The 26,424-nt window shown below is 41.7% G+C and overlaps 2 protein-coding genes across 8 annotated transcripts in view; both read right to left on the minus strand.

The window, feature by feature from the left end:
- The window catches only part of LOC126942129 (60S ribosomal protein L37-like), a 303,593-nt gene that overhangs the window by 221,736 nt on the left and 55,433 nt on the right, over positions 1-26,424 (minus strand). Inside the window, exon 1 of one of the 5 annotated variants that reach the window (XM_050769378.1) lies at positions 24,040-24,043. The exons of 3 other annotated variants lie outside the window; for them this stretch is intronic. The gene's annotated coding sequence lies outside the window, so the exon portion shown is untranslated. Of the gene's footprint in view, positions 1-19,899; positions 19,904-24,039; positions 24,044-26,424 lie in introns of those variants that run through there. One more of the 5 variants, XM_050769376.1, reaches the window with a different exon arrangement.
- Positions 13,421-26,424, minus strand: part of ZFP14 (ZFP14 zinc finger protein) — a 40,342-nt gene continuing 27,338 nt past the window's right edge. For 2 of the 3 annotated variants that reach the window (XM_050769057.1, XM_050769056.1), the window contains exon 5: positions 13,421-17,222. In XM_050769057.1, the coding sequence (XP_050625014.1) occupies positions 15,856-17,222 (1,367 nt within the window). In that variant the 3' untranslated portion in view covers positions 13,421-15,855. Of the gene's footprint in view, positions 17,223-18,635; positions 18,939-26,424 lie in introns of all 3 variants that reach the window. The other variant, XM_050769058.1, reaches the window with a different exon arrangement.

Genomic DNA, 26,424 nt, shown 5'->3' on the forward strand with positions numbered 1-26,424 from the left:
CACCGAGCAGATGCACCTACTTCCCTTCCCACCTTCAAGGCCAAAGACGGAGCACATCACCCACACCAAAACCTCTTTTTAGTCTTGAGACTGGGTGAAATTGGTCAAGACAGAGGAGATGGATGGCAAGTGCTCAGCATTGTGACTCTAGCAAAGATTCCTATTTTTTTTCAATATAGTTTCATTTCAGATCTTGACAGAAGGGTTTATTTTGTTTCTAAACCTGGCAGATTGGTCAGGATATCCTCCAGACAGCTGCTGAATTTCCTCATGCAAATTCCTAGGTAAATGTAGAATAGACTATCACTGTCATAGAATGCAAAGGAGTCATTAAATGCGAAGTTGAGAAAAATATATAAGGATATGGACAATATTCTAAAATAAGGTCAATGGAAAAATCAGACCGATACATTTATTTTTGTAAGATGTATAAATACACATACATTCATACACAGAGAATGACAAACAGAAAATCATCAAACAGGAGACAAAAAAAGTCTGGAAAGTATATGACCATGTTATAACAGTGTTTACAGTTTTTGTTTGCTTTTAGTTTTGCTGATTATACATCTATCACTGTCAGCCAGGCACAGTGGCTCATACCTGTAATCCCAGCACTTTGAGAGGCCAAAGTAGGAGAACTGCTTGAATCTAGGAGTTCAAGACCATCCTAAGCAACATAGTGACAACACATCTGTAAATTTTAAAAATTTTTAAATAAGTAAATATAAATTGCTGTATATTCAGTTTTTGGTCAACACATTAAACAAATGAAACAACTAAATAAAGCTAAAGGAGAAGTAAAATAAGCCTTTGATTAGCAGCTTCTCTATAATCAGAGGTTGATAATCAGCATTTCCTAGATTTTTAATTGGATGTTGACCTTTTTTTTTTTTTTTTTTTTTTTTTTTTTTGAGACGGAGTCTTGCTCTGTCGCCCAGGCTGGAGTGCAGTGGCCGGATCTCAGCTCACTGCAAGCTCCGCCTCCCGGGTTTACGCCATTCTCCTGCCTCAGGCTCCCGAGTAGCTGGGACTACAGGCGCCCGCCACCTCGCCCGGCTAGTTTTTTGTATTTTTTAGTAGAGACGGGGTTTCACTGTGTTAGCCAGGATGGTCTCGATCTCCTGACCTCGTGATCCGCCCGTCTCGGCCTCCCAAAGTGCTGGGATTACAGGCTTGAGCCACCGCGCCCGGCGGATGTTGACTTTTCTTAACATTTCCTTCATAATTTTGTAACCATGCACATAGTAACTTGAAATATGTGTGGTTGTTTCAAGTTACTTCATGTGCGGATTTCAATAAAACTCTTTTTTCTCTAAATTTAAACTCATTTTACTGAATGGCTTATCTTTTGTGAGTTCCTTTGGATCCCAAAACCTCAACTCACTTTATCACTTGTTCTCAGGGATGCTGGAATTGTGTCTCCAACAATACGGTAAATTGGCCCTGAGTAATTTCCTCTATGAATTAATGATGGTCTCAATATAGTTTTATTTCAGATCTTGACAGACGGGTTTATTTTATTTCTAAACCTGGCTGGTTTGTCAGGATACCCTCCAGACAGCAGCTGAATTTGCTCCTGCAATTAACTTTGTTTTCCATCCAATATCACTAGAGTGACAACTACAAGGTATAAAAAATAGAGTATAAAACCTGTTTATCACCATACAGATCCCATAGACTCAGTATAATCTGTTCACAGTCTATCGCTATTGTCAGACTGATGTCTCTGCCACGTGACATCACCAGGTAGGTCACCTAAATATCCTCAAGTAGGCTCTATCACATACTGCCTTAAACTTACTATTTAGATATGACCTTCTTGATAGATTACGAATATTTTAAAGGAAGCAGCTCTTCTTTTCATTGATTGTCCCACCCTCAATACTATAATTTGAAGGTATGGCATAGCAGAAGCACTTAATAAAAGTCTGATTTTTTTTTTTTTTTTTTTTTTGGAGAGATGGGGTCTCACTATGTTGCACAGGCTAGGTTTGAATTCCTGGGCTCGAGGGATCCTCCCACATAGGCCTCCCAAAGTGCTAGGATTACAGGCATGAGACACTATGCCCAGCCCCACAAAACCCACTTCTAGGAATTTTTTAAAGGAAATCACTACAGAAGTATATAATATGTACTAGTATATTCATCAAAAAATAATTTTTGATTATCAAAAATGTAAAACACAGTGGGAACAGGTTAAACATTATTCTTGGGTATATGGTGACATACTATGCCATTATTATTAGTAGTATTACTTTTTTTGAGATGGAATTTCACTCTTGTTGCCCAGGCTGGAGTGCAATGGCATGACCTCAGCTCACTGCAACCTCTGCCTCCCGCATTCAAGTGATTCTCCTGCCGCAGCCTCCCAAGTGGCTGGGATTACAGGGATGCATCACCACGCTCAGCTAATTTTGTATTTTTAGTAGAGACGGGGTTTCTCCATGTTGGTCAGGCTGGTCTTGAACTCCCAACCTCAGGTGATCCACCCGCCTCGGCCTCCCAAAGTGCTGGGATTACAGGCATGAGCCACTGTGCCCGGCCTTATGCCATTATTAATAAGATTAATGTTAAATTATATAATTGATGGAAAAATAGTATCAAGGATGAATTACTCAGTAAAGAAGACAGGTTAGGCCAGGTGTGGTGGTTCAGGTTTGTAATCCCAACATTTTGGAAGGCTGAGGCAGCAGGATTGCTGAGCCCAGGAGGTCGAGGCTACAGTGAGCAGTGTTCACACCACTGTACTCCAGCCTAGGCAACCGAGCGAGACCTCTTAAAAAAAAAAAAAAAAGAAAAAAGACAGTTTTAAAAATCTATGCATAAATTAAGTGGTATCCCGGTAAAATTAAGGAGACAGGCTGTCTTCTCGGCCTCTAAGGAAGTGATACTGAGCTCTGCATTGTGAGATGTTAACATCTTGGTGCCTCTGTTTCCCCATCTCACTACATATGACAGGTCTGAAGATTAATCAAGATAATCCATAGAAACAAGTACATGATAGCTACTGTAATAATGTATCATCACGGAAGATAAAAAAGACGACCTGTCCATTAGTCTACTAGTATACAAGGAAATTAATTCTGTTGTTTCCTATTTTTCTTAAAGTTTGTGCTTTGTAGGTTTCTCTTTCTTTTTTTTTTTTTTTTTCTTTTTTTGAGATGGAGTTTCGCTCTTTTTGCCCAGACTGGGGTGCAATGGCACAATCTCGGCTCACTGCAATCTCCGCCTCCGGAGTTCACAGGATTCTCCTGCCTCAGCCTCCCAAATAGCTGGAATTATAGGCAAACGCCACCATGCCCAGCTAATTTTTTGTATTTTTAGTAGAGACGGGGTTTTACCAAGTTGGCCAGGATGGCCTCAATCTCTTGACTTTGTGATCTGCCGGCCTCGGCCTTCCAAAGTGCTAGGATTACAGGTGTGAGCCACCGTGCCCGGCTGGTTTCTCTTTCTTATAATTCCAATTTTACAAATTTCAAGGCTCACCTTTGAGAAAATATCAGTCTTACTTAAAAAAACAAAAACAAAAAAACTGTTAAAAAAAAAAAAAAGACAGGTAAGGAGAAAATGCGCCTTTCCTTACTCCCCGGACGTTACGGAAAACACCCTTCAGCCTCGTATACATGTTCGATGAACAGGATCCAATACGGTGCTAAATTAACAATAGTGAAACTTATTTTTCTGCAAAATATGGGCATTTATGTAAATACTTGTAAATATTACAATAACTACGTTTTATAATATTTAAACTATCTTTGGAAATATTATTCATAGTTGCAAGACACCTGGAAATCATATATAACTGCCATTTTCCCTGAAGTAATCTTGCATCTCTAAATTATTCTTTTTTTTTTTTCCTTTTGAGACAGGGTCTCACTTTGTGGCCCAAGCTGGAGTGCAGTGGCGCAAACAAAATTCACTGCAGCCTGGGCCTCCTGGGCTGAAGTGATCCGCCCACCTCACCCCCACAAGTAGCCGAGACTATAGGCGAGTGCTCCCATGTCCAGCTAATTTTTGCATTTTTTGTAGAGACAGGGTTTTGCCATGTTGTCCTGACTGGTCTCCAACTCCTGGACTCAAGCGATCCACCCACCTCAACCTCCCAAAGCGCTGGGATTTTACAGACATGAACCTAGCATAAATGATTAATTCTGAGAGGATGTCTTACCTCATAATTTGTGCCCTCTTGAGTGTTAAATGACGTTTTTAATATCTAAAAGGTGTAAATACGTGATTGTTTTTCACCTCAGGTGGTCCCTGGTACTTCCCTCTCCTCCTAAGATGCACAGATATATGGAAACCCATGTCAAAAGACAAAGTTACAATAAATTGACTTATAGATCTCATGGGCTTTTATTTGGGATTCACAAATGGGGCAGCTTCCATTGTATAAAAGAGAATGAGGGTCCCTGCCCTCATTACACACTGTGGTGGAACAGTGGGTTTTGTGTAAGGTGGGAACAAATAACAGAACTAGAGAAAAAAGAACTGAGGGCTGGTGTCGCATGTCTGTAGTCCCAGCTATATGGGAGGCTGAGGAGGGAGGAACGCTTGAGCCCAGGAGTTTGAGGCTGCTGTGAGCCATAATCACTCCACTGCATTCTAGCCTGGGTGACAGAGTGAGACCCAGTCTTTGAAATAAATTTTTTAAAACAAAAATAAAAATAAAAGATTGGTGAACATCAATTATTTAGACTGGAATCTTGTTTTCAGGAAAAACAGGTTTGAAATTTATCTGCTCCCTTAAAGTTTCAGTTTGATAATGTGGCATTCAGCATGAATGACTTCATTTTGATTCAGTCTAGTCTGTTGGAGCCTAGTGCCGAAGCTCAGTCGAAAGCAATACCATACCATAATTTTGGTTTAACACCAACAATTGAGGGAGATTCTATTTTCAAACTAACAGTTGGAGTCTTTGTGTCTCTATTAATTCTCTTCTGCAATGACAAAACTACACACAGATGTTCAGACACGAAAATTAGAAACACATACACCAAAAATGATTTTCTCTGGGCAGGGGGCATTTGGGGTTATTTCTTCTTCATAACTTCCTTCAGTAATGAAATTTTTGCAATGAACCTGTCTTAATTTCATCATTACAAATAGAACATCAATACATTTCAAAGTATTAAACTTTAAACTATCATTATGGGAAAAGGGTACATTTCTGTCATTATAAGAAAGCTAAATAGTAGGCCTAGAATTAAAAAATATCAGCGTGACAGAACCAGGTAACATTGTGTCTTCTTGCATAGCCTTTAGCTGTGCCATTTCTACATAATTAGAAACATCTCACTATAAAGATTATTCCCTTAATGAACAGGAAAATGGCCTTTGCACATTTAATGACAAAAGACACAGAAAACAGACCACATGATTTTGGGTACATATTCGATGTTCAATAAATGTGCCCTCTCCGCTTCTATTCTTTTCTGAAAAACCAATTGAATGGTCATATTAGATACAATCCTTTCGAAAGGTTTTGCAAACTTCCATTTTTTAAAAATGGCCTGCATATATGGTTTTTGAGAACTGCGACCTGTAACTATAAATCCTATTTAAGGTTAGATCATAGCCATTTTTCCGTAAATGACAAATTCTTATTATGTTTTGTTTTCCTGATACCTGGTATGCAGCTATTCACAAATTCTTTTTTTTTTTTTTTTTTTTTTTTTTTTTTGAGACGGAGTCTCGCTCTGTCGCCCAGGCTGGAGTGCAGTGGCCGGATCTCAGCTCACTGCAAGCTCCGCCTCCCGGGTTTACGCCATTCTCCTGCCTCAGCCTCCCGAGTAGCTGGGGACTACAGGCGCCCGCCATCTCGCCCGGCTAGTTTTTTTGTATTTTTAGTAGAGACGGGGTTTCACCGTGTTAGCCAGGATGGTCTCGATCTCCTGACCTTGTGATCCGCCCGTCTCGGCCTCCCAAAGTGCTGGGATTACAGCTTGAGCCACCGCGCCCGGCTACAAATTCTTTATAAGCATAAATTTTATTATCAGTATAATGTCCAATCTCACAAATGTTGTATGATTTTCTTTTTTTTTTTTTTTTTTTTTTTTTGAGACAGAGTCTCGCTCTGCCGCCCAGGCTGGAGTGCAGTGGCGTGATCTTGGCTCACTGCAAGCTCCGCCTCCCGGGTTCACGCCATTCTCCTGCCTCAGCCTCCCGAGTAGCTGGGACTACAGGCGCCCGCCACCTCGCCCGTCTAGTTTTTTTGTATTTTTTAGTAGAGACGGGGTTTCACTGTGTCAGCCAGGATGGTCTCGATCTCCTGACCTCGTGATCCGCCCGTCTCGGCCTCCCAAAGTGCTGGGATTACAGGCTTGAGCCACCGCGCCCGGCCTGTATGATTTTCTTAACCATTCTCATAATCTTGATCATTAGTTTTCTGCAAAACCATTCAAAGGTATAACACTCTGATTCCAGATCTAAAGCTCAAGTCTAAATAATTTGGATGACAGAACCCTGGAAAAATGCAAATTAACAAACATATATATAGTTTCAGGGGGGTTGTGGTGCCCTGCATGCCCAAGAAAACAATGGACCCAATGACTAAGAATTCCTATTTTGGGACACTTACATTCTGGCTCACTTCCTTCATTTGCAAGGACACATCACAACTGAGTTCATATTCCTGTTGCTTTCAATCTACAGAAGTCCAAAACGGACAATCCACAAACGCCTCAAAATAGTGTTTCTGTTTCCCCCTCCAAGGCTATATAATTTCATACACATAACCAGAAAGAAGTATGGTGGGTGGACTCTCCAATCATCCTTCACTGAAGGTTCTTAGGGTCAGAATTCAAGAAGGCCGGTTTCTTAAACATGTAAATGAAAGTCCAAGAACCGGGAGATGGGGACGGAATGTATAACCCTTCCAGGAAGGAATCCTACACAAACTATGCCTGATCAAACTTTACTCAGGCTCTTACTCCTTCTAATGGGCCCATCAGTACACTTCACTGTAAAATCCAATAATAGCAAAGACCCCTTCTTAGCCAGTTTAGCAGGAACCCTCTGCCCCCGTATCTTCACCCTCCACCATCCCCCAGGTGATGAGGTCTTATCACCCGGGTCTCTCTCTTTAAAAAGAATCCCAACAGGTGTGTTTAGCCAGAATCCTACTTATCGCAGACATTTCCTCTTAGTATTTTGTCATCCAGTGATCCCTAACCTGCTCCTTGATTATAAAGTCCCGCTCGTTCATGCCGAATTTGGGGTTGAACCCAATCTCTTTCACCCACTGCAAAATCTCACTGCTGTACTTCCAATACCTATCGCGATGATCCTGAATCAAGTCTTCCTTTGCATGCTTTAAGAAGTTTGACTGAATATTTTTTCTCTAACAGAGTCTATCACACTGTCTTAAGGGCAATTCCTGCTCTAAGCTTCCCATCCTGTTTCTTCTCACTGGAAACTTTCATCTAAGGCTCGGTATCTGATTTCCCGCTTGGATCATTTCTCTGTGGCAGTCATACTAGACTGAGAGGAGACAGGGAAACCGAGACCCTGGACCCATGGGTCAGTGACGCCAGAAAGCTACAGCAAAGCACGCTTTGCAAAGGACACTCACTCTATGTCCCGGTCACAAAGACTCTCACGCACCCTTCTCAGTCCCTACGTCACAAAGGAGACGTTCCCCAACTGTCTCCCTAGAGATGAGCCCCCTCCTCCGCAGTTCCAGCACCCCCGGGCCTCAGGAGGCGGGAGACAAGCCCTGCCCGCGACCAAGGCGTCCTCGCTCTGAGCGCCTCCTGCAGCTCCACTCTCACCGCCACACAGGGTCCCACGCGGGCTGCGGGCTGCGGGCTGCGGGCTGCGGGCTGCGAGCTGCGAGCTGGGGCTGCAGAGGCTCCGGCAGCGACCCGCGCCGCCTTCTTCCTCAGATGGGACCAGGTCACCCGCAGCGCAGAGGTCAGGGAGGCGGAGCCAGAGGTCCGAGATTTCTCCGTCGCCCGTGGAATCTGTAGGCCAAGACGGAACAGTCAGGACGGCAGGCACCCCTGAGAAGTGGAGTCCAGAGTCCTAAAACCAACAAGAAATACAGCAGTGACCACGAGGACCGGGCGCCCCGCCCACCGCCTGAGCCCCGGAGACTTCTGGGAGTGGCCTCCTGACCTAGGAGTACGCATGAGCAGATCGGGCAAATGCTGGGGCCCCTGTCTTGATGCCAAGGATGGAGTCAGTGCATTCTCAGGGCCAGTAAGAGGCGAGTCTGGGTGGAACCTGACCCGGGTAAAAGAAAAATGTTAGGTAAATGGACTCACGTCCTACAGAAGATACTTAAGTCCCATCACATTCTTCAGTACATTATGTTCTTCACCTTTGGACACGAATACATAAGATTAAAAATTTTATTTAAAAACATCCGAATAAATACTTTCATTATTTTTGTTTTGGAATAGGCTTATTTTTGCTTTGTTTTTGTTTATGTTTTCAGACGGAGTCTCACTCTGTTCCCCAGGCTGGAGTCCAATGGCGTGATATCGGCTCACTACAACCTCCCCCTCCCGGATTCAACTGATTCTCATGCTTCAGTCTTCCGAGTGGCTGGAATTACAGGCGCCCGCCACCATGCCCGGCTAATTTTTGTATTTTTAGTACAAACGGGGTTTCACCATGTTGGCCAGACTGGTCTCGAACTCCTGACCTCAGATTATCCGTCCACCTCAGCTTCCCAAAGTGCTGGGATTACAGGCGTGAGCCACCACACCCGGCCAATACCTGAAATATTTTAAGAATCCTGAAAATCAATAAATGAGAATGCAAAAAAAAAAAAAAAAAAAAAAAAACAGCAAAGACATCATTAAAAAGCACAGTAAAGAAAACACAATTGGCCAATAAACACATATGAAAAGATGCTTGACTCACTTGTAATCAAGGTAATAATTTTTTTTTTTTTTTTTGAAAGAAGGTCTCACTCCAACACTCAGGCTGGAGTGCAGTGGCATGATCACGGCTTACTGCAGTCTCGATTTTCCAGACTCAAGTGATCCATCCACCTCAGTCTCCCAAGTAGCTGAGACCGCAGGCGCATGTCACCACACCCAGCTAATTTTTGTATTTTTTGTAGATATGAGGTTTTGCCATGTTGCCCAGCCTGGTCTCGTATTTCTGGGCTCAAGCAATCCTCCTGCCTTGGCCTTCCAAAGTGCTGGGATTACAGGTGTACCGTGCCTGGCCCAGTGTAATAAATATTGAAACTTATAGCAGAGGTCGGGAAATATGAACATTCATATTCAATGATCGAAGGGATTCAAAACTGGAACAATGGTGGAGCCACAATTTGGCAATAAGCAGTGAAGCTGAATGTGTATACAGCCTATAACGAACAATTTCATTTCTAGGTAATACCTTAGATTTTTTACTCTTTAAGGAAATCAGAAAATACACAAAATGATATTCAATATAGCATCTTTATTACCACAGAAACTCATTTATGTCCTTAATCATTGTTTAATATTATATATAAGCATGTTTAATACAAACATCAAGGATCAGGCTGGAATCTTTTCAATTCTATAGAAAAGCACTAACCATCCATTAAAGCAGGTAGCTACTTTCAGAGCATGATGTGAGCGGCAAAAAGTTGCCCTGACTTACTACCCCCCAACACCACCACTCACCATAATGTCTAAAATTACACCCTTGAAGACATTTATTATGGTTATGGCAGCATCTACCAAAGCAGTTCCTATTCCAGATATTGGGACTGAGAATTCCACAATAAATTTGAGATACACTCAGTTAAATAAAAATGTCTTTACTAACTCTTTGACAAACTGATCATATATACTTTGAATTCCTCAAAAGTAGATTTTTTTTTTTTTTTTTTTTTGAGGCTGAGAGTTTCACTCTTGTTGCCCAGGCAATTGTGCAATGGCACAATCTCGGGTCACTGCAACCTCCGTTTCCTGGGTTCAAGCAATTCTCCTGCCTCAGCGTCCCAAGTAGCTGGGATTACAGGCACCCGCCACCATGCCCGGGTAATTATGTACTTTTAGTAGAGACGGGGTTTCACTTATGTTGGTCAGGCTGGTCTCGATCTGCTGACCTCAGGTGATCTGCTTGCCTTGGCCTCCCAAAGTGTTGGGATTACAGGCGTGAGCCACCATGCCCGGGCAAAAGTAGATGTTTTATGTTTTGCTTCATTTGCCTATTTTCCCAACAAATCTTTTTTTCAAATACCATCAAGAATTAGTGTTCCGGCCGGGCGCGGTGGCTCAAGCCTGTAATCCCAGCACTTTGGGAGGCCGAGACGGGCAGATCACGAGGTCAGGAGATCGAGACCATCCTGGCTAACACGGTGAAACCCCGCCTCTACTAAAAAATACAAAAAACTAGCCGGGCGAGGTGGCGGGCACCTGTAGTCCCAGCTACACAGGAGGCTGAGGCAGGAGAATGGCGTAAACCCGGGAGGTGGAGCTTGCAGTGAGCTGAGATCGTGCCACTGCACTCCAGCCCGGGCGACAGGGTGAGACTCCGTCTCAAAAAAAAAAAAAAAAAAGAATTAGTGTTCCTTGAAGCAAACTTCTGGAGAATGTTGAATTTAGGGGTCAAACACAGGCCTTCTGGAGGTATTTGGTGCTTGGGAAAAGAAACACTGACCTATTAGCAAAGATAGATTTTGTAATAAATTCTAAATAAACTTTATTTAGAATTGTGAAAAACAGAATCTTCGTAATGAAGGTGGTCTAGATTTTGCTTTCAGAAGCTATCTTCATCTAATTTTTATTAGGATTATTTTAGCTGTGCAGAATTAATTGGTACAATTTTTAGGATATTCCTTAAAGTTTTTATAAGTATCAGATGTTTTACTTAAACAGGGAGTTCACACACACACACACACACACACACACATATTTTTTGTTAATCTATTTGGGTTTTACAGTGAGTTAATTATAATAACATATTCCTTTGGGGGAAAAAATGTAATCCTTCTACATTTTTACTTGTATTGGAATGAATATGCATGTTTGTGCATGTGTACATGTATAGTTTTACCATATTATGTTTATTTATTTTTGAGACTGGGTCTCACTTTGTCACCCAGGCTGGAGTGCAGTGGCACAATCTTGGCTCACTGCAACCTGTGCCTCCTGGGTTCAAGCGATTCTCCTGCCTCAGCCTCCCCAGTAGCTTAGATTACAGGTGCCCGCCACCATGACAGGCTAATTTTTGTATTTTTAGTAGAGATAGGGTTTTGCTATGTTCGCCAGGCTGGTCTCGAACTCCTGACTTCAAGTGATCCACCCACCTCGGCCTCCCAAAGTGCTGGGATCACAGGCGTAAGACACTGTGCCCAGCCTAGTTTTGCCTTATAATTTAAAAAATCTCCTTGATATAATCTAGAATTGTGTCTTTTATCATCAATACTCTAAATGTATTATCTTTCATTTTCTCTTCCTTGATTATAATGCCAAAATCTAATCACTATTAACATTGAATCAAGTCTAATATTCTTTATTCTCTTAATTTCTACTTTCTACTGTACTTGACTGTTCCTTTTTTTTTTTTTTTTTAAGACAGACTCCTGCTCTGTTACCCAGGCTGGAGTGCAGTGGCACGATCTCAGCTCACCGCAACCTCCGCCTCCCGGGTTCAAGTGATTCTCCTGCCTCAGCCTCCCAAGTAGCTGGAATTACAGGCATGTGCCACCATGCCTGGCTAATTTTGTATTTTTAGTAGAGACGGGGTTTCTCAATGTTGGTCACGCTGGTCTCAAACTCCCGACCTCAGGTGATCCGCCCACTGTGGCCTCCCAAAGTGCTGGGATTACAGGCATGAGCCACCATGCCTGACCACTTGGCTGTTCTTTACTTGGGTTGGTTTTATTTTGTTGTTTCCTTTTTCTTGACGGAAATACTTATTCATTCCCTCAACACATTCATCTGTGTGACAGGCCTGGTGTTGCTGCTGTGGGTAAGTGAAGAATACGAAGACTGTATCCACAAATAAGATTTCCTTACCACATTACAGGGTATTAATTTCTCACTGAATAGAACTTTGATGATATCTGATAAGGTTAGATGTGCAGGCATCTCACTGTCATTCATTTCTACATATTCTATAATTTTAGTTTTCATTTTAAACATTTTATTATTGAAATTTCAAACACATACAAAAGTAGAAATATTAGAGCAATAAATCTCCACGAACAAACCACTCCACTTAAATTATCAACATGTTGCCAATTTAGTTCCCAGCTCTCTTTGCCAATTATTTTTCTTTTGCTGGAATATTTTAATCCAAATGTGTCAATCTTCATTTCATAGTATGTATCTCTAACACATAGGATCTTTTATTTTTTATAATCACATTGACATCATCCCTAACCAAATTAATATATGTAAATGTCATTTAATATTAATCCATGTCCACACTTCCCCCACTGTCTCCAAAATGGCTTTTTATGTTTTGTTCAAACCGGCTCCAAGTAATGCCAACATACTGAATTTAGTTGACATGTCTCTTTAAGTCTCTCTTAATCTGTTAACGGTTGCCCTTCCACTTGTATTTTCATGCCACCTGTTAGTTGAAGAAATCAGGTAATTTGCTCTGCAGAATTTCACACATTCTGGATATGTTTGGCTTCTTCCTGTGGTGCCCTTTAAAGCCAGCCCTCCATATTTGCAGATTCAACCAACGTCAAATAGAAAATACTCAAAAAAAGAAGAAAAAAACAATAAAAATAAAAATACAATAAAAATAATACAAATTGCAAAATACGGTATAACAACTATTTACATAGTATTTACATTGTGTTAGGTATAAGTCATCCAAAGATTAAAGTATACAGGAGGATGTGAGTAGGTAATATGCAAATACATACAATGCCATTTTATACAAGGGACTTGAGCATCCTCAGATTTTACCATCACTGGAGGATCCCGGAACCAATTCCCCATGGATACCAAGGGATGACTATACACTGTTCATCTAGTCCCCTTGTTTTTTATTCCAGCAATAAGGCTTTGTAGATGGTGGTATTGACTTCTTATTGCACTATGTCAGGAAGTATGTGTGTTGTCTGATAGACCTATTTTTATTAAGGTTAAAATAGATCAAAGGGTTTAGAGGTGGCCAGCTTGATAAATCCACCATAAAAATCTCGCTATAGGCCGGGCGCAGTGGCTCAACCCTGTAATCCCAGCACTTTGGGAGGCCGAGACGGGTGGATCACGAGGTCAGAAGATCGAGACCATCCTGGCTAACGCGGTGAAACCCCGTCTCTACTAAAAATACAAAAAACTAGCCGGGTGAGGTGGCGGGTGCCTGTAGTCCCAGCTACTCGGGAGGCTGAGGCAGGAGAATGGCGTAAACCCGGGAGGCGGAGCTTGCAGTGAGCTGAGATCCGGCCACTGCACTCCAGCCTGGGCGACAGAGCGAGACTCCGTCTCAAAAAAAAAAAAAAAAAAAAAAAAAAAAAAAATCTCGCTATAAAATGTTTCACCTATTAGTTGTAGTACCCATTGAAGATCGTGTCTTCTGGACCCATTATTCCATTAAGGTCTAGAAAATGGTGATTTTTCTAATCCTATAATTCCTTCTGGATTTATTAGACTTCTTTAAAAAAGAAAAACCCATTCAATTTTTTTTTTTTTTTTTGAGACAGGATCTCACTCTGTCACCTAGGCTGGAGTGCAGTGGCGCGATCTCAGCTCACTGCAAACTTTGCCTCTTGGGTTCAAGCGATCCTCTCACCTCAGCCTCCCAAGTAGCTGGGACTACAGGCGCGTGCCACCATGCCTGGCTAATTTTTGTATCTTTAGTACACACAGGGTTTCACCATGTTGACCAGGTTGGTCTCAAACTCCTGGCCTCAAGTGATCCACCCACCTTGTCCTCCCAAAGTGCTGGAATTACAGGCATGAGCCCCTGCCTGTGCCAGGCCAAATCCACTTGAATCTGATGAACTTCTGGTGACCCTGAAATTTGGTTCACATGGGAAAAAGAAATGAAATGTCAATTTTTCCTCCGATTTATTGATTTCAAGAATAATTAGTTGGGCTGGGTGTGGTGGCTCATGCCTGCAACCCCAGCACCTTTGGAGGCCAAGGAGGTAGGATCACTTGAGCCCAGAAGTTCAAGACGTGCCTGGGCAACACAGTGAGACCCTTTCTCTAAAAAAAAAAAAAAAAAAAAAAAAATTAATTAGCCAGGCACAGTGGTGCACACCTGTAGTCCCAGCTACTCAGGAGGTTGAGGTGGGCCCAGGAGGAACAGGGTACAGTGAACTATGCTTGTGCCACTGCACTCCAGCCTGGGGGACAAAGTGACACTCTGTCTCAAAAAATATATATATAAATTGGTGCTCTAGCATCTTCCATAGGTGACCAAATTATGCAGCCACAATCAAGTAAACTATCAAATTACTGGTGGGATCACATCAAAAACTCAACTTGAAACAACTCCTACTGGTTGAAGATACTTACAGAATGATGTTTTCTTTCTTTTCCACAGCAGTTTTATACACACACATAAATATACACAATAATATGAAATTCCTAGGTGGTTCATTTCTTTTAAGCCACATTTTTGATAGTTTCTAATTAATTTTGAACTGTGGTCAGACAACAGGGATTGTAAGCCTTTTGCTTTTTGGAATTATGGGAAAATCATTTCCTGTTTCCCTCTAATTCTTCAACAGCTGTACTACTAATGACCTCACATTCATGAAATTCACAGGGTTTCTTTTTGGCATGAAATTTCTAATGCAGCTCAAGTGCTGAAGAACTTCCTACATTCACTACAATCTAGATTTTACCTAGAATAAATTATGTTTAATAATTTCTGAGAGGTGACAGGAGGCATTTCTACATTTATTATATCTACAGATCTTCCTTGTATGTGAATTCACTAATACTAATGACAATAACAATTATAGATAATATTTACAGAATACATGCTATATGACTGTGATTCCTCCAAGTATTAACTACTTACTCCTTGCAACAATCCTATTCCACAGTGTGGCAGGCTGACTCTAAAAAGGCCCCCCAGTGGTCCTGTCTTGAGGACTTGTTCACACTCTTGTATCATCCTCTTCTCTTGAGTGTGGGCTATCCTAGTAACTTATTTCTACCAGTAGAAGGTGAGGGAATGTTACTTCCATGATTAGATAACACATGATTGTAACTTCCATCTTGCTAGCAGACTCTCCCTGCTTTTGGCTTGCATGCCTTGATGAAGCAAGCAGCTATGCTGATGAGACTATTGTGGCCAGGAACTGCAGTCAGCGTTCAGCCAACAGCCAGCTAGAAACTGAGAATCTCAATGCAACAGGCCTCACGGAAATACATTTGGGTAACAACTGTGTTAGTATGGATGTGGATCCTTCCCCAGTTGAGCCTTCAGATGAGACCTCAGCCCTGGCTGAAATCTGTAGCCTTGCAAGAGATCCTGAAGCAGAGGACCCAATTAAGTCATGCCTATACTTCTGATCCAAATTGTAAGATATAAATGTATGTTATTTTAAGCTACTACATTTGTGGTAATTTATTACACAGCAATAAATAACTAATACATATAAGTACTATTATTACCATTTTACAAGTCAGCAAAATGAGGCACAGAAGCTTAGTATCTTGTCCAATAAATCACACTGGTAATAAAGTGGAGAAAGGGAGATAATGACAGATAAGGCTAAAGATTTTCCTACATTCATTACGTTATTCTCATAGGAATTTGCTGAAGATAAACCATGTTTAAATGGTGTTGGAAGGCTTTTAAATCAACATATTCTTTCTCTAATATAAAATTTATTATGTTTGGAATTAAGCATGGAACACATTTTCTCAAAAATGAATTTTCTGATGTTCTGTAACATCATATACATTTGAAGGCTTTCTTCTATTAAATTCCATTATGAATCTTCTGATGTTGAGTAAGGTGTGAATGCTGTCTAAAGGCCTTCTTACACTCCTTACACTTGTAGGGTTTCTCACCAGTATGAATTCTCTGGTGTTGAGTAAGAAATGAATAAAGTCTAAAAGCCTTACCACATTCCTTACATTCATAAGGTTTCTCACCAGTGTGAATACTCTGATGTTGGGTAAGTTGTGAGAGCAGTCTAAAAGGTTTTCTACATTCCTTACATTCATAAGGTTTCTCACCAGTGTGAATACTTTGATGCTGAGTAAGTTGTGAAAGCAGTCTAAAGGCCTTTCCACACTCTTCACATTCATAGGGTCTCTCACCAATATGAATGCTCTGGTGTGAAATTAGCTGTGAGTAACTACTAAAGGTCTTCCAACATTCCATACATTCATAGGGTTTCTCACGAGTATGTATTCTCTGATGGCGAACTAGTTGTTGTCTTAATCTAAAAGTCTTCCCACATTCCTTACATTCGTAGGGTTTCTCACCAGTATGAATACTCTGATGAACAGTAAGTTGTTGGCATATTCTAAAAGCCTTCCCACATTCCTTACATTCATAGGGTTTCTCACCAAAATGAATTTTCTGATGTACTCTAAGGTCTGGACCACATACGAAGGCTTTCCCACATTCCTTACATTCATAGAGCTTTTCAGCAGTATGAAGTCTCTGATGGCGTGTAAGGTGTGTACACTGTCTAAAGGTCTTTCCACAGTCCTTACATTCGTAGGGTTTCTCACCAGTGTGAATTCTCTGATGTCGAGCCAGTTGCTGATGTACTCTAAAGGCCTTTCCACATTCCTTACATTCATAGGGCTTTTCACCTGTATGAAGTCTCTGATGTTGAGTAAGTTCTTGGAGCACTGTAAAGGCCTTCCCACACTCCTTACATTCATAGGGTTTCTCACCAGTGTGAAGTTTGTGATGTCGAATAAGATGTGCACGCTGTCTAAAGGCCTGCCCACATTCTTTACACTTATAAGGTTTCTCACCAGTATGAATTCTCAGGTGTTGACTAAGTGTTGAGCGACGAATAAAGGTCTTCCTACACTCCTTACACTCATACACCTTTTCTCCATTATGAACGATCTGATACTCCGTAAGAAAATTGTGCCTTTTGTAAGTGGTCATTTTTTCAGAGGTAATTTTCACTTGCCCAAAATATTCCTCTTGTTGTTGCTTTTCCCCCTCAATCTTGCTTTTGCATTCCCAATCATTCCTAAAAACAGAACCCTGAAGGCTATAGCTTTTAATTCTTTCCATTATATCCCATTGAAATGAATATATTTCATAAATGTCCTTTTCTGGAGATAAAGTATTGGTCCTATATCTGGATTCCAAATCTGAAAGAAAACAAGAAAGCAAATACATACTGTTTTCCTGTTCCAGAAAGGAAAAAACAAAGAACAAACAAACAAAAAAACTTCTGTAAAGAAATAAAAGGCACTAAAATAATGCCTGTTACAAGCTGAATGGATGAGACAGATCTCAAACATACACATTTCTGCCACAATCTTACATATGTGTACCTAAAAAACTTTATCTTCTACAAAAGTATACACTAAAAAATTACTGCGTTCAGAGGAAAAATAGGCCCGGAGCAGGAACACTTAATTCTATGCATCTTTTTTTTTTTTTTTTTGAGATGGAGTCTTGCTCTGTCACCTAGGCTGGAGTGCAGTGGCACAATCTGCGCACTACAACCTCGGACTCCCAGCTTCAAGCAATTATCCTGCCTCAGCCTTCCTAGTAGCTGGGATTACAGGCACACACCACCAAGCCAGGCTAATTTTTCTGTGTGTATTTTTAGTAGAGATGGGGTTTCACCATGTTGGCTAGGCTGGTCTCGAACTACTGATCTCAGGTGATTCGCCCGCCTCAGCCTTCCAAAGAACTGGGATTACAGGTGTGAGCCACCATGCCCAGCCAATTCTATGCATCTTTAATCAGTAGAACACTAATAAATAAACTAGTTGACATCTAAAGGGATAAACTAAAAGGCAGCTCAGCATGGCTAAAATCCACTTCATGTGTATTAAAATGCACAAAAATAAAGAAGCAATGCTAGACTTCAGGTCCTGAGACACTGCACATGAAAATAAAGCCCAAAGCCAGTGAGGACGTCGTTAAGGTGGGAGTAAACTGAAGCCTGTCTTTAGATAAGAGGCCATGCAAGGTTGATGGTACATTCCTCTGGGGAGGGAGCCCTGGGTGCAGACATTTATTATTAATTTTCTTAAAACAGAGGTGAAAGGGCTCCTGATAATAAAGCATCATATGGAAGGCCTTTGTCTTTCCTACTGAACATTATAAATATACCTCTACTAAGCTAGCTCCACTGGACTAGGACAATTACTCATGAGCCAATCATCTTCTACATTATACACAATTCTTTTGTCACTATTCTGCTAATGTGTACCATGGGACAGATTGCAGTCTCATCATTTTGAAAAAGGGCAAGGGAAACACAGCAAATAGAGTCCAGGAGTGCAGGCAGGGCTGGTGATTAGGAAAGCAAGTCAAATCAGTGAAGGCCTGATTTAAGTGTGGAGAAGGATCACCTAGAGATTTGTTGAAACTATGCAGATGTGTTTTTAACTGACTGAAACCATCTTAGGACAAAGTCCTGGGCAAGTAATTGTTTTGTTCTTGTTTACATTCTCCAAGACATTATTGGGATGCTGATCAATATTTGAGTCTTTCTATTTAAATGTTTTCAATGCTATCTCTTTGCCATTAGAATAAAATATAAATACCTGAGCATAAATAATAAAGCTGCTGCTTGTCAACAAATCTCTTCTCCCATTTATTCTCTCTGTCCATAGCATACTGGGCCTCTTTCAACGCACAAAATGCCCCACAACTGTTCCAAATAAATAGGACTCTTCACAGGCTGCTCCTTCTTTGAGGAATCCTCTGACACTGCATGGTTGGCTGGTTTTCATTCTCAGCCTCAAATCAAAATCACTTCTTCACAAAGGCTAGTCCTGCTGGCCCTATTTAAGTCTATGCACTTTACGCTTGTCTTAGTCCATTTTCTGTTGCTTATAACGAAGTATCTGAAAATGGGTAATTTATAAAGAAAAGGAATGTATTATTATTATTTCTACTCTACTCTGACAGATTAAGGAGTTTATTTCTTAACAATTATGGGGGCTGAGAACTCCAAAGTTGAGGGACTGCATCTGGTGAGGGCCTTCTTGCTGGTGAGGACCCGGAAGAGTCCCAACGCGGTGCACAGACCATCAGTGGGTAATGGGGGCTGAGTGTGCTAGCTCAGGTGTCTCTTTCGCTTCTTACGAAGCCATGTGTCCCACTGCCATAATAACTCATTAATCCATTAAGCCATGAAAGCCCTTGTAACCCATTCACCCCTTATAGGTCCCACCCATGGGGATTAAGTTTCAACATGAGTTTTGGAGGAGACAAACATTCAAACCATAGCAACACTCTTAGCAAACTCTCTTTTCTTTTCTTGTTTTTTTTGAGATGGAGTTTCTCTCTTGTTGCCCAGGCTGGAGTGCGATGGCACAATCTCAGCTCACTGCAACCTCTGCCTCCCAGGTTCAAGTAATTCTCCTGCCTCAACCTCCCCAGTAGCTGGGATTACAGGCACCTACCACCAGGCTCGGCTAATTTTTCTGTATTTTTAGTAGAGACAGGGTTTCACCATGTTGGCCAGACTGGTCTTGAACTCCTGACCTCAGATGATCTGCCCGCCTCGGCCTCCCAAAGTGCTGGGATTACAGTGTGAGACACTGTACCCAGCCATGCACATTCTTTTTCATATTTATAACTCTTTCTCCGATTTTTGAATATGTTTATTAATTTTCTCATATTATTCTGTTAGCTTAGTCTGTTAAGTGTTATCCTTGAGTTACCCCTGGGGCAGAAACAATCTCTATTATCGCCATTAATTAACAAATCCCAAATACATATTACCAGTTTAATTCTCATAATTATATAGTCATTAATTAATATGTTTATCTGCCTCTAATCTTAATACCAGAGGTCCCCAACCCCCGGGCCACAGATCAGTCCATGGTCTGTTGGGAACCGGGCTGCACAGCAGAAGGTGAACAGCCAGTGAGTGAGCATGACCGCCTGAGCTCCACCTCCTGTCAGATCAGCAGTGACTTTAGATTCTCATAGGAGCGTGAACCTTATTGTGAACTGTGTATGCGAGGGATCTAGGTTGCACACTCCGTATGAGAATCTAATGCCTGATTATCTGAGGTGGAACAGTTTCATCCCAAAACCATCTGCCATTTTCCCCCGCCCCAGTCCATGGAAACACTGTCTTCCATAAAACCGGTCCCTGGTGTCAAAAAGGTAGGGACTGCTGCTTTATACCATATTATAATGATTTACTTATCTCTGCTAGAATTTATATTATTACTTATCAATTCTACACTTACTCAAACTTCTGTTGACTAGGTGCAGTGGCTCACACCTATAATCCCAACACTTTGGGAGGCCGAGGGGGGCAGATCACCTCAGGTCGGGAGTTCGAGACCAGCCTGACCAACTTGGAGAAACCCCATCTCTACTAAAAATACAAAATTAGCCGAGCGTGGTGGCAAATGCCTGTAATCTCAGCTACTCGGGAGGCTGAGGCAGGAGAATCGCTTGAACCCGGGAGGTGGAGGTTGGGGTGAGCCAAGATCGTGCCATTGCACTCCAGCCTGGGCAATAAGAGTGAAACTCCATCTCAAACAAAACAAAACAAAACAAAACTTTTGTTCCTTCACATCCTTCCCTTGTGTGGTGCTATCCATTCCCATGTAGCCAACGCAAGTTAAGGTATTTTTTTTTTCAATCATGCTAACATTGAAAGGCTTATGAAATCCTGAGCAAAAAGTCATGGCAAATATCAAGTACAGCAGAATGACTATCAAAAATGGAAGGGCGTCTGGGGTCACCTGAATGCACGAGAGTAAAAATAAAGGCTATGTTGGATGTGGGCTCGAAGATCATGATCCAGATGGGGTACTTTCATGAAGAAAATCTAAAATGCTGAATGAAGTAAGCAAAGACATGGGTTGAGACAGTATAGGAGAGGAGGAGAATTTTTTTTCTGTGACTACAGAATAAATGTGTAAAACTGGTGAAATGACCCAAGTAACAGTTTGTGATCACTGTGAAACAAAGTAGGAAAAAACAGAATGATGAAACCAAAAGACATCTTCACTTCAGATTTTAAAACTCTTTCCTAAATATAGAACAGTAATACTGAAAAATACTACATTATAAAGAACCTATGAAAATAGCTACGGATCTTAGAAGAACATTCATAGATACATTTACATTCTTAGAGCAATAGAAATGAAGGAAAATATGAGTATCCCACTCAAAAGTTAGACAAAGAACAACAAAGTATACTGAGGAACAAAGAATGAAGAAATAGATTAAAATGAAAGCAGAATTTCATTGATTAGATAACAGAAATGAAAGTCACATATAAAAAAATCCAGGTTGGCCAGGCATGATGACTTATGCCTGTAAACCCAGCACTTTGGGAGGCTGACGCCGGAGGATTGCTTGAGCGCAGGAGTTCAAGACCAGTCTGGGCAACATGGTAAAACCCTATCTCTACAAAAAATTAGTCAGGCATGGTGGTGCTTGCTTATAGTCCCAGCTACTCGGAAGGCTCAGAGAAAGAGGATCATCTGAGCCCGGCAGGCAGACATTGCAATGAGCCATGATTATGCCACTGCACTCCAGCCTGGGTGACAGAGCGACAACCTGTCTCAAAACAAATAAACAAAAAACCCAAGTTGTTTGGAAAACAAAAACAAAAACAATCAGTGGAACACAACCATTAGCTAAGATAACAAGAGAAAAAGGAAAGCATTCAAACAAAATAAAAAATGGTCACTAGCTATTCAGTGACAACTCACCATAGAGCTCTTTTTTTTTTTTTTTTTAAGACAGAGTCTCACTCTGTCACTAGGCTGGAGTGCAGTGGCACAGTCTCGGCTCACTGCGACCTCTGCCTCCCAGGTTCAAGCGATCCTCCTGCCTCAGCCTCCCGAGTAGGTGGGACTACAGGCGCGGGCTACCATGCCCAGCTAATTTTTTGTATTTTTAGTAGAAACGGGGTTTCACCATGTTGGCCAGGATGGTCTTGATCTCTTGACCTCGTGATCCACCTGCCTCAGCCTCCCAAAGTGCTGGGATTACAGGCGTGAGCCACTGCGCCCAGTCACTCTCACATTTTTTGTACATCTTGTTGGCAGAAGCACTACCTACCTTTGTTCTGGGATATCTTTTCAAGAATGTTTCTATACTATAACAAACGGCCTTGCAAGGTAGAGATAATGTCTCTCTCTGGATCAATAGGCAAGTTTGCTTGCTTGTTCAGGATAATAAAGGTAATGTCTCCTTCCAAGCTAAGGCTACGTACACTTATTGCCCATGATGAATGATTTGGGTTCTCTAAGCTCAGTGTTCCTTTTCTATAAGGCAGCTCACTGCATGCTCAGGAACTATCTAGACCCATCCATACCAGCCTCATGGGACTTGCAAGCAAGGAGGAACTGCTGGCTGTGCTGACAACAATCAAATCCTTTGTCTTTGACTGAGAGTGTGTGTTTCCTGCCAGCATCCATGACACTATGGCAAGCTAACTTGTCAGCTTGCAAGTAGGGTGAAGTTGTAGAAATAATATAGTTCTGGACACTAGTAAATAACAAAACAGAATATTTTGAAAATTGTAATGGACTACTATGACAACCAAGGCTGATTACTAACAAAGTACAGAAAAAGTAATCAAGGCTGGGCACAATGGCTCACGCCTGTAATCCCAACACTTTGGAAGGCCGAGGCGGGTAGACTGCTTGAGGTCAGGAGTTCGAGACCAGCCTGGCCAACATGGTGAAACCCTGTCTCTACTAAAAGTACAAAAATTAGCCAGGTGTGATAGCAGGTGCCTATAGTCCCAGTTACTCGGGAGGCTGGGGCAGGAAATCACTTGAAACTGGGAGGCAGAGGTTGCAGTGAGCCGAGATTGTGCTACTGCACTCCAGCCTGGGCAACAGAGCAAGGCTCCATCTCAAAAAAAAAAAAAAAAAAAAAAAAAAAAAAAAAAAAAAGAAAAGAAAAGAAAGAAAAAGAAAAAGTAACGAAAGACTCACTCCAAAAATTATTTTGAAGATTATCAAAATTTGAGAAAGCACTCAATTATATTTAAAGTGGCCCAGAACATTTTATAAAACCTAAAACTCCAAGTTATCTTTGAGTATAAAAATGAAATCAGGCTGTGCGCAGTGGCTCACGCCTGTCATCCCAGCACTTTGGGAAGCTGAGGTGGGCAGATCGCCTGAGGTTGGGAGTTTGAGGCCAGCCTGGCCAACATGGTGAAACTCTGTCATACTAAAAATACAAAAATTAGCTGGGTGTGGTGGCACGCGCCTGTAACCCCAGCTACTCAGGAGGCTGAGGCAGGAGAATCATTTGAACCCGGGAGGTGGAAGTTGAGGTGAGCCAATATTGTGCCACTGCACTCCAGACTGGGCAACAGAGTGATTAAAAAAAAAAAAAAAAAAAAAGTCTTCTTTCTCTTTGCCCACACATATTCCCTTGGAAAAGTCAATTTCTAATGGCTTTCTTTGGTCACCAGACAGTCACCTAGAACAGGCAAAGCCTATAGAACAGAAATATAAGTAGCTGGGTGCCATGCAATAATACTACAGGGATTTGAATTAAGGATCGACATATCATTTTAAATGAAATTGTGTAACTGGCTTTTAAGTACATTTTTAAAGGACTGAGTAGGTACTTGAGTCGATACTTCTGTTTGACGTGTTCAAGCCACAAATACACAAATATACAGCTGTCACTGATAAACCTGGGAAGCTGACCCCTTTAGTCTAGGTTGGCCTTCATGAGATCAGAATGCCCAGCTCCTATTTATCAGGGTAACACCAGCTGACTCCCTGATATGTAGGTTCTGGAGGATGTCTTATCAGGACAGTCAGGGAAGTTAGGATTTTTTGTTTGTTTGTTTATTTGTTTGTTTGGACATGAAGTCTCACTCTGTCGCCCAGGCTGGAGTGCAGTGGTGCAATCTCGGCTCACTGCAACCTCCTCCTCCTGGGTTCAAGTGATTCTCCTGCGTCAGCCTCCCAAGTAGCTGGGATTACAAGCATGTGCCACCACGCCCGTCCAACTTTGTATTTTTAGTAGAGACAGGGTTTCATCATGTTAGCCAGGCTGGTCTTGAACTCCAGAGTCAGGATTTGACCTGTGCTGCAACCTTCTGGGACCTCCTGTAGGAAGTGCTGTACCTGCTTTGGAAGAAGCAGCTCTCATAGGAAATAACAGCAACTGGTTCCTCCCCAGGATATCCCAGAAACAAGAGGTGGAACTTAAGCTGGCTTGTATTTTTTTTTATCAATGCCCTGACTCTGTATCTCAGTGGAAAATTCTATTCAACAAGAAGAGGGTCGGGCATGGTGGCTCACACCTGTAATCCCAGCACTTTGGGAGGCCGAGGTGGGTGGATCACCTGAGGTCAGGAGTTCAACACCAGCCTGGCCAACATGGTGAAACCCCATCTCTACTAAAAATACAAAAAATTAGCCAGATGTGGTGCCACGTGCCTGTATTTCCAGCTACTTGGGAGGCTGAGGCAGGAGAATCACTTGAACCCAGGAGGCAGTGGCTGCAGCGAGCCGAGATTACGCCATTGCATTCCAGCCTGGGCTATAAGAGGGGAACTCTATTCCAAAAAAAAAAAAAAAAGAGGAATAACATAATTTATTCTCCTCTAGAACTAAAAAAGGTTGTATTTTATCAGAATAATATACCAGTTTAATTAACTTCTTTAATGCTCTTTGAAAATGTGAATTTACAGACTAGGCACTGTGGCTCATGCCTGTAATCCCAGCACTTTGGGAGGCCGAGGCGGGTAGATCACCTGAGCTCAGGAGTTTCAGACCAGCCTGAGCAACATGGCAAAACCCCATCTCTACTAAACATTAGCCAGGCATGGTGGTGTGCACCTGTAATCCCAGCTACTCGGAAGGTTGAGGCAGGAGGATCACTTGAACCTCAGGAGGCAGAGGTTGCAGTGAGCCAAGATGACATGACTGCACTCCAATCTGGGTGGCAGAGCAAGACTCTGTCTCAAAAAAAAAAAAAAAAAAAATATATATATATATATATATATATATAAAATACATAATTTTTATATTATATATAAATACAAATGTTGAAATGAAAATTAAAAATCTAACAGGTAGCTTTAACAACAGGTTAGACTTAGCACACGAGAAGACTAATGAATACAGGCGTGGATTTGAAGAAGATACCAAGGTTGAAAGGAATAAAAAAGAACAACAGATAGGCTGGGCGCAGTGGCTCAGGCCTGTAATCCCAGCACTTTAGGAGGCCAAGGTGGGCAGATTGCTTTGAACTCAAACTCCACAAGCTTGAGACCAGCATGGCCAACATGGTGAAACCCTGCCTCTACTAAAAATACAAAAAAACAAAACAAAACAAAAAAAAAAGTAGCTGGGTTTGGTGGTGCTTGAGCCGGGGAAGTGGAGGCTGCAGTGAGCTGAGATTGTACCACTGTACCCCAGCCTGGACAACAGAGTCACACCCCGTCTCAAAAAAAAAAACCAAAAAAACCCCAAAAACCAGAAAAGAATGTAAAAGATACATGGAACAACATTAAAGTGTCTAACATATGTGTAACCCACACAGAGAAAAGAACAAAAATGAGAAACAAACACTATCCGAAGATATAGTAACCAGAATTTTCCCAAACTGACAAAAGACATCAAACCCAAGATTTAAAAAAATTCCCAGCTGAGCCTAGTGACTCAGGCCTGTAATCTCAACAATTTGAGAAGCCAAGGAGGGAAAACTACTTGAGGCTAGGAGTTTGAGACTATCCTGGGCAACATAGGGAGACCCCATCTCTAAAAAAATACAAAAGTTCACTGGGTATGGTGGTGTGCACCTGTGGTCCAAGCTACTTGAGAGGCTGAGGTAGGAGGATCACTTGAGCCCAAGAGGGTGAAGCTGCTGTGAGCTAAAATCGTATCACTGCACCCCAACCTGGGCATCCAAGCAAGACCCTGTCTTTAAAACAAACAAACAAACAAACAGAAAAAAAACTTCCTAAATACTTCCAGCAGATAACACCACAATATCCACCACACTATAAAACTATTCCACAATATAATTGGGATTTTTACATTTCACTGCAATATAAAGGTACGCACACCACAGTAATCTGTTTAAAAAAAATTCTAAAAGCAGCTAAAAGGAAAAAATACCTGTAAAACAATTACCTCTGAAGGAGTTACAATGTAAGTGACAAACTACTACTCAATGGAAATAATAAAAGACAGAAGACAAGGAGGGGATATTTGCTAAGAGAAAATAACTGCCAACTCAGAATTCTATTCTCCACAAAAATAAAGACAAAATTTTGTACCCTGTAAAAATTAAGATGAACGGCCGGGCGCGGTGGCTCACGCCTGTAATCCCAGCACTTTGGGAGGCCGAGGCGGGCGGATCGCGAGGTCAGGA

This window comes from Macaca thibetana, chromosome 19 (genome assembly GCF_024542745.1).
Source record: "Macaca thibetana thibetana isolate TM-01 chromosome 19, ASM2454274v1, whole genome shotgun sequence".
NCBI lineage: Eukaryota > Metazoa > Chordata > Mammalia > Primates > Cercopithecidae > Macaca > Macaca thibetana.